The 9544-nt window shown below is 36.4% G+C and overlaps 1 protein-coding gene across 1 annotated transcript; it reads right to left on the reverse strand.

Moving 5' to 3' along the window:
• Window positions 1-2732: 2732 nt before the first annotated feature.
• LOC105167724 (uncharacterized) lies at window positions 2733-3438 on the reverse strand. Its single transcript, XM_011087544.3, has one exon. It carries the CDS (start codon window positions 3342-3344, stop codon window positions 2952-2954), a length of 393 nt encoding a protein of 130 aa, XP_011085846.1. The 5' UTR covers window positions 3345-3438; the 3' UTR covers window positions 2733-2951.
• Between the last annotated feature and the right edge of the window lie 6106 nt (window positions 3439-9544).

Raw genomic sequence — 9544 nt, forward strand, 5'->3', positions numbered from 1 at the left:
TCCTAAAAATAAACTTGATCCCCCTGACAAGTAACAACCCCATGTGACCAAAAGAGGTAAGACTAAGAGGGGCCCCACACAAGACAGCGTCCAGCGGGTAAGCACCCCAGGGCACCTCAAGGCCAACGAGCCCACCTGGGTATAAGGAGCTTTAACAAGTCCACTTGGCCCAAGACGGGAAGGACTGCCGGCTCGCGAGAAACGAAAGGCCTTCCCTTGGACGGAGAGCCCACTAGGAGGTCTCCACGACACACGTACGAGGTGGGCTAGGAACTTCGAGAAAGGCACAACAGTTGGAGGTTTCCGTTCAACCAACCAGGCGGAGGATAAACCTCGGGAAGGCATCGGAACAAACGAACACAGGCAAGCAGGGGAACAACCGCCTCCCTGAGTCCAATGGTCGAAAGAAGTAGCTAAAAATACACCTACCGCATTGAACAAGGGGTAACGACACTTATTACACTAGCACAGGCAAGCAACTTTTGCATACATCATACCGATGCTTACTACATCACTCATTATTGCTCTTAATTTCCCGCCTTCACTTATTACAATCCTTTACTGACTTATTCTGGACATAACGCATCAAAACTCTTTAAATATTCAAATAAAAAGAAAAAGAAAAAAAAAAAAAGAAGATGCGGAGCTTATAAAATGTGATCAATAACAAATCTATAATCATTTTGTAGGAGTTTGTTTAGAATTTTCAAAACATTTTAAAAAAGTAAATTACGACATCCCTTCGAATTTGACAAAATTATAAATATTTTCTCGTTTGAAAAATTACAAATACCCTATATTATTTAATAGACTTATGTAATCCTTAGATGGAGATTTAAAATTATTATTTGCCCTTGTAGTATTTTTTTATTTTTTTAAAAAAAAATTAAAAACTTATAAAAAATCAAACGAGGTCGATGAAAATTTTAAAAATTATACAAAAAATATCCACTTAACCCACAGAAATAATTAAAAAAATTTATACCTTTTAATCAGACAAGGACATTTGGATAAATTCACCACAAAAACAAATGATAACCTAATGAATTCGACTAATTATTAAACGATTGTTAAAATCAAAAAAATATTGATAATTTTTTAAACAATGAGAAAATATTCGCAATTATATTAAACTTCAGAAGTTGTAATTTACCCTTTTAAAAAAATTATTTACTTTTTCTAAAAGAGCTTAAGATCCTATTTTTGGATCTTGTAACCTCCGAAAACAAAAAAAAATACCAAACTCTTTGACACCACATCTTATAATCTTTCAAATATTTTATAAAATGTTTTGAAAAGCTTATAAGCTTACCCAAACATTTAAATAAGCTTTCAAACATTTCAAACATAGATAGTTTCCAGTACATAAATCCAATCCATAAAGGCAACTACAACTGCCGATGTCAACAGATACAGTCACTTCCAGCAACATAAACCAAAAGGGACTCCTGCTTCATCCCTCCCATTCCAAAACCCCAAACAACAAGATAGTGAGTTTGATGACTCCAAAAACATATTCATTGATATCCATGAACATGATAACTAGTGTTAAAAGAATTCCAGATTTGGATCTCCGGGGGCATTTTCAAGGGCTTTCCCTCTTTTTCTAGAATTTGGTAATTCTGTCTGTACAAAGCATTTCATCACATTCATTTGTTGTCCATAAAAGATATGGCTAACTGCAGCACAAAGAAAGGCTAGCTTTCCATACAGATCATCCATGAGCTGCCAGCATAGTTCTTTATGAGAACCAGAATCATAAACATCTCATAGCCTTATAATCTTCTCTTTTCTCAATTGTTTTTTCCCATCACAAGCACCCCCATCTAACCTCGTAGAGTGGAATAATCTAACCATATCCTTAATCATAATACACTCAACCTAGTCTTGCTTTCTTCACATGCCTCGGAAGCTTTAATTCCAAGAAATTAAAACTTCATACGCTGTGTAACACAGGATTTGCTGATCTGTTCTGAAATACAATAAGGTAGGATCATATTCATATCTTATACCTCATCTCCCCAACAAAAGCACACTTTTCACACAAATTGAGCGAGACCCTAACGTGCAACGACTGAAATACAATATCCGCACTACTAATAAAGTTATTACAAAGTCTTCTCCAAATTATGAGGACTGCAAACATAATCATATCCAATACAATTTCTACAGTTACTCTCATTAAGCCCCACATTCAATAATCGATAAGACTCACCTAGAATAGTTATTACTATTGACATACAGCTCTATTTCCAGGCTAGCAAAATCAAGATACATGCACATCTTAGGAACGATAAACAGTGTTGATAAATAATTTCTTAAGTGTACACAAGGATTCTCTTCTAACTATGGGGAAATGCATTGATATCTAAATAGTCAGGCCCATTAATCCACACAGTTACTACCTATGTAATAGTTAAACACATCAGCAGCATTCAAGATCCAACATATGAAAATGCATCTTAATACGAATCAAACTGGGATTATCAGAAACCCCTGGTCGTTGTTGTACATTTACTGCAAACTAACTGTTGTTTTCCATGCTGAAATCATCCATGATGAACATTAGAACACCTAATGATTATCCAACTCCATTAGCAAGAGAATCCCAGTTCTTAACAGATGAAAACAACCAAAAGGGACAAGTATAATTCAAGAAAAACGTTGATGCCGCACTTCTTCAGTTAGCAGAAACACAAAACATAAAGAACATATCCATAGAGAAAATAAGATAGAAAAAGTAAAGCCCTTAAATTGACTACGCAATTATACGTGTAAAGACTTTAATCACATAGTACATACAAGACAAGAGCAAGCAAAATCAGAACAGATCCTAGCAATTACGCAACCACAAACTCAGTTCATCATCAAACATTTCGTAAGAGCAACTCTAAAATACCAACAACAAAAGGGTCGGCGATTTCAATCTCATCGGCCAACAGGGCACCAAATCAGTCCTGGGCCTTCAATTTCTCGATCCGCTTGTTCAACTGATCGATCTTGACAACGAGCCCCGTAACAGAATAGAGAAGCCAGTAGAAAACGAGAGCCGAAGCGATCAAAAGCGCGTTCCGCTGCGACTTCATGATGGACTTCTGGTGGCGGAGGTGCTCCGAGGGGGAGCAGGAGTCGGACTCACAACTGGGTCGGTTCTCGTACTTCCAGTAGATATCCATTAACAGGAAGAGGCAGAAGGGCACAACGGACAAGAACGGTTTCAGAAGGCTCCGGGTGACGGTGATTAGGCCCTTCCGGAGAGGGTCAAGACCCGGGACGGTGAGGAGGAGAAGCATGATTGCTTCTGCCCCTGCGGCGTAGCCTAGAACTACCCACTCCAACGCCATTAGAGCTTGATCTGTAAGAGGAAATGGAGATATTCGAGAGAGAATGAAGGTGTGGAGATTTTGAGGGGGTAGGTGTGAAGGAAGGAGAAGAGAGGGAGAATAAGGGGGTTAAGAAAAGTATCTTTGATGGGTCTTATTGGGCTTGTTTTACGGGTCACCCGGCCCACATTGTGTAGAATTAAATTTGTGGCGTGGCACACTAAAATATAAAAAAAATTAGATATTATATCCAAAATATGGTTAACTATATTTAGATACCTTTAAAAATATAAAATTATATTTTATCTTAAGAAGATTTTAGAATTATATTTAAACTCATTCAAAAATCCACTGTTTATACCTGAATCTTTTTGTTAGGATTTGTACGAAAAATGACGATGTCAACAAAAAAAAGAATAAATTTCTAATTTTACACCATTTTGACTTTATATATACATATATTATATTTACCTCCTTATAAATATAAAAATATTACATGAGAATGTTAAATGAGTGATAAAATAAAAAAAATAATATGTATTTTTTTCCTGACATCAGCATTATCTATCCAACCCTAACGGGAAATGGTTAGATGCGAATACAGAATTTTTAGAGTGGACGTAAATATAATTATGATTTTTTTGGGGATACTCAAAAATCGAAAATAAAAAAAAAATAGTGAAAAAAAAGTTGTCAACCTTTTTCAACTGAGGTAAGAAAATTATGATTGCAAAAGAATATGTTAGCACTCTAACATTGAACTAGGATCAATGAATTTAAAATGACTAAACTACCCCTAGATATGGCTAAAATGTCAGCACACCAAGGAATCATGCACTTGTAACTTGGATATGTTTGATTGAGATTTGACGTAATGATGTATTTGGTCTCTATGAGTATCCGATCATCTCTAGATCAATGGTCCGTACCAAGTCATACAATTCTTCCCTTTCTTAAATACATGATCCTCATGCAATAGGTATATTCATTTGACGTGTTGAATATTCGAACAATTTTTCGTACCGATCACTTAACTTTAAAATCGAAACTCAGATCTACCCGAAATTATTTTTACCAACCTTGTCAAACACAAATTTACTGGATTAACTCGTGACTTAAGATCTGTCAAAAAGACTTAAACACACACCGACCTTAACTTTCAAGTCTTGGTTTGTTTTTTACATGAGAGTTGAGGAGAAGTTATCTAAACCAATTAAGAGAAAAAAAATATATTTAAATCAAATTTAATTAGATTGAACAACAATTCAATACTTTTTATACGATTAATTATTTTTTTAAAATTATAGATCAATCACATCCGAATTATTTATTTAATTTTTTTTAGGACTTAGGCTCAAACGACAACCAAACTTTCACTCGCTATTAGCATGATGGAACTAATTTAGACAGGTCCAATAGGCTTTGGGCCAATAATCAAATTAATGCCCATGTCATGGTTCTACAATTATTAAATTATGTATTTTTCACAATTTCCGGGGTAAAAGAAAAATGATATTAATTCATTATCATAAATATAGGTTTAACTTTAGTTTAAATATGAGCTACAAATAATATTTGTATAAAATTTTGTTTTACATAATTACTTCTTACAACAAATCAACTTAAGCACATTGACAAAGGAAATTTATGCCTTATTTGGTTTTGTTTTTATTTTCACTTTTCAATTTTTGAAACTGTGATAAAAATTGGGCATGTTTGTTTATAGGTGTTTTCACTGGAAAACATTTTACTATCATTCTCATCTCAATTATTACATTTTCTATATATATATATATATATATATATATATAAGTTCAATCATTATATAATTGTATAAACTAATAATATAATTTTTTTTGCATAATACTTTAATACGACACTATGGGTAAATTGCAACCTACCTACTTGTGTTACGGAAAATAAACAAATAGCCTCTTATAAAAAATAAAATAGTAATTTATTCCTCAGTGTGTTTTAAACTGTAGCAATTTATCTCTTATGTTCTAAAAAGTGAAGTAATTTACTCTCCCTATCTAAGGAGGTAAATTGCTTCATTTTTTAAAACACAAGAAGATAAATTATTATTTATTTTTTATAAAGAAGTAATTTATTATAGGAGGATAAATTGCTATTCACTGCGATACAACTAACAATTATCAATTAATAAAGAATAGGTTTAAATTTACTTTAGCCTCTATATGATAGGGATGGTGTCAAACAACCCCTATATTATATATATAGATCTATGAACATCACCTTATAGCCCACTTTTCATAAGTCAAGTAATGGTTTCCAGACATCAAATTCTTTCTTGCATTAATTAGCAATTGAACATTTTTTGCATAAGTTGTCCTTATAAATTAAATGTTATATAATGCGTCTCTCGTATGAGTATGTTTGTCTTTTGCATGGGAGGATTTAGCCTATCTTTTGAGAGTTAGGTTCTTTGTACTTCCATGTTCATTTCGGACGATCCGTGCTGACAAGTGCTTAGAATCTTGTCTATTATCTTTTTTTTTTTTTTTTCAATTAAACCATTTTAAGGTGGAGAAGTTTTTCGGGATTCTTGTCCCTTCTTTATCCAAAAATAAAAATAATCAAATTTAAAATGGGGAGTACTAACTCCCTAGTACTAGTAAGTCATAAATAAGAAGTACTACTCCCTTAGAATCATCAAAAGCATGAATAAGGAGTATATTGCCTTACAATAAATAAGCAATGAAGCATAAATAAGGAGTATTACTCCCTTACAAAATGTTTTATAGGTATACTGTCAAAAAAAAAAAAAAAAAAAGAGTTGGAGGCGATAATCCAGCATGTTAAAAAAAATTATGTCAATTTGCTCGAAGCATCGTGTCCAACTTATCACCTGTAAAAGCTTCCCTGGCAACAAAAGGCAGAAAATATAAAGAAATGTAGATCACCGTCAAGTTGAGTCAAGAGTTTGGCTTGTGAAACAGTTTCTATCACATTGCTAGTTACCAACAAATATATCTCAACTTGAAGCCTTTAGGTTGTCTGTTGGGTACCTGCAACCCCCTGCAGAGTGTTTGTAGTTCAGCTGAAGTGTTTGTTGAGATTCCCAGAGGTTCCAAGAAAGTAAAGAGTACCAGACCCTTGTGATATCTCAGAAGGCCACCTGCTCCTGAAGTCCCTGGGTTACCTTTGGATGCTCAATCAATGTTTAATTTGTGCCACTTAGGGCCTGGTTTGCTCTAATGTACCAAAACAGATTTTTTATTTTTCAAATTCTACAGAAGGGGAAGCTTAAAAAAGTTTGTTGCAATCAGGTCCCCTTTTAGATGTTCAGGCCTCCATAGTTTGCTTCTGCTAATAATCTGAAGGTAATTTAATGTTTTGAAGATGATGGAAGAAACTTTGAAGGGGGTGCCTCTATGTTTTGTTTTCTAACCGTCCAGATATTCCATAGTACAAGCATGGGAATTAGGTCTCTGATGTACATGTTGGAGATTCCCTATGGCCACATGATTCTCCATCATTTCCTTTTCTTTTATCTTGCTTCTTCGTTTCCTATTTCATTTTGCTCTTTTATTTTCATTGATCTTTTTGTTTTTTGTTCTCTTTTTTAGGCATTTGAGAGTGGGCGTGGGGAGAAAAGGAAGGAAAATAAGAGGATGCCTCTTCCAAGAAACATCAAACTGATATTCGAAACAAAAAAACCACCCTTTCGGAAAGTGAATGCAGTATACACCCCATTGATTGTGCCCATTACTCAAGCTCTCATGGTTATATAAGGAAAAGGTCTATTAGTTCATCCCACATCATCGAGGGATGGCCCTCACCGCTCTAAATTCGACAAATTTTGTCGTTTTCACAATGACTGGTCATACCACTTAGGAGTGTCGACACTTAAAACAAGAGTACGTGTGTTAGGAGAAGGCTCGAGGAATACGACCATATAAAAAACCAGATGTTGATAAATTAAAAGAAGTCAAGGTTTCCAGCCCAGAACCCCTCCCAAAGGAGGGGGCAAGATCTATGTCTGGAGGTAGGACCGGTACCAATGATCCCCCTGCAAGGGAGTCATATGAATGCTACTGGTAGGACGTAATGGAGGTGATTCTCAACATGCCAGAAAGGCACAAGTAAGAGAGGCGCACGATATAATCATGAAGGATGTACTGGATGTGTAAACGATGGAGGACACTCCCCTCATCCAGTTCAAATGATTAGAATGTTCAGGACCTAAAAACTCTCAAAATTACGCTCTAGTCATCACGACATTATTAGCAAACTATGAAATAGGACGCATTTTCATAGATTCAAGGACGCAGCGGACGTATTATTTGGGGAGGCCTATGACCAGATGCAGTTGGGAGATATCCCCTTAAGAAAGGTGAATATCTCTCTATACGGCTTCTTAGAAAAGGTGAATATCTCTCTATATGCCCATGAGGCATGATCCCACACCCGCTAACCCTAGGAAGTGGGTGCATTCAAAAAACATGTCTACTGAAATTCCTAATGGTGGACATACCCTCTGCCTACAATGCCATTCTAGGGGACATATTCTCAATGCTTTCCAAGCTATAATCTTCACTTACCATATGAAGATCAAATTCCCTGCATCCAGTGGCATGGGAGTAGTGCACGGGGACCCCCTCAAATCATGCAAATGTTATATAGAGGCTGTACGCACAAGATAGAAGAGGAGCATAGTGGAAGTGTTTAGGAAGACACTCCCAAATAAATGTAGGAATGACACCGAGCTGGCGAAGGAGGCTAAGGAAAGGGAGAGGACACCCGCCAAAGTCCAGTAAGCTGAACAATTGCTAAATATTGAACTTGTACCTAAAAATACAGAAAAAAGTCACCCGAATTAGCTTGCAAATTGAGGACACGATTCAAGCAGCGCAATAAAAATATCTTCGCCTGGATCCCCCAGGATTTGGAAGGGGTTGACCCAAGCATTATCACTCACCACCATAACATAGATCCCAATATCAAACCTGTGAAGCAAAAGAAAAGACACTTCGCACCTGAAAAAGACAAGATAATTCAAGCTGAAATAGATAAATTGATGATGACAGAACACATTAGGGAAATACAGTTCCCTGAATGGCTGTCGAACATGGTCCTAGTACCCGAACCTGGAGAGAAGTGGAAAATATGTATTGAGTTCAATGACCTCAACAAAACATGTCCCCAGATTTTTACCTCTTGCCTCGGATTAATCAATTGGTTGATTCCATGTCCTGTTGTGAATTGCTAAGTATGATGAATGTTTCCCAGGGATACTATTAAATTATGCTAGCCCCCGAGGATCGTAGAAGGGTTAGCTTCATCACCTCTGCTGGTACGTTATGTTACGTAGCCATGTCATTCAGGTTAAAAAATTTAGGAGCCACCGACCAACGTTTGGTAGAAAAGATATTTCGTCCACAACTGGGAAGGAACCTTGAAGTCTATGTGGACAACATGCTAGTAAAGAATAAGGAAGCCAAAAACCACATCACAAACCTGGAGGAAATATTCTCCATTTTGAGGAATTACCGGCTCAAGCTCAATCTAGGAAAATGCGCATTCAGATGCTTCCTGGAATTAATGGTAACTCAAAGAAGAATTGAGGAGAACCCCCTTAAGATTAAAGTCATCTTGGACATGAAGGCACTAACTAATACTAATGAAGTACAACGATTGACTGGAAGGATAGCTGCGCTCGGTCGCTTTTCTTTAAAGTGCTAAGGAAAATGAAGAACTTCGAGTGGGATACCACGTGTCAGCAAGCTTTCGAAGAACTCAAGAAGTATCTGACGAGGCTCCCTCTACTAGTAAAACCTTCCTCGGGAGACACCATCTATTTCTCTGTCCGCTACGCCTTAGGCTGTCAGCTCCGTTCTCATTAGTGAGGATGGAAGAAAACAAACTCCAATTTATTATGTGTAAAGTACTCAACGGAGCAGAAGGACGTTACACTCCTATTGAGAAAATAGTTTTCGCACTAGTAATCACTGCCTGAAAACTGCGCCCTTATTTTCTTTTTTATCCCATTAGAGTGAAGACGAACTAATCATTAAAGCACACTTTGGGCAAACCTGATACTTCTGGGTGATTGATGAAATAGGTAGTAGAATGAAGCGAATACAACATGGCATACTTACTGCGAACAACTATCAAAGCTCAAGATTTGACTCACTTGGTCTCTGAGATGGCGAGAGCACCTATAGAGGACATCTCCAAGGTCGAAAAGTCGCTATTAC

This window comes from Sesamum indicum, linkage group LG8 (genome assembly GCF_026168435.1).
Source record: "Sesamum indicum cultivar Baizhima isolate 11 linkage group LG8, ASM2616843v1, whole genome shotgun sequence".
NCBI classification, from domain to species: domain Eukaryota; kingdom Viridiplantae; phylum Streptophyta; class Magnoliopsida; order Lamiales; family Pedaliaceae; genus Sesamum; species Sesamum indicum.

What these genes read in the sequence shown, in the direction of transcription:
- LOC105167724 (XM_011087544.3), bottom strand. Translation starts at nt 3,344, where the DNA reads ATGGCGTTGGAGTGGGTAGTTCTAGGCTACGCCGCAGGGGCAGAAGCA.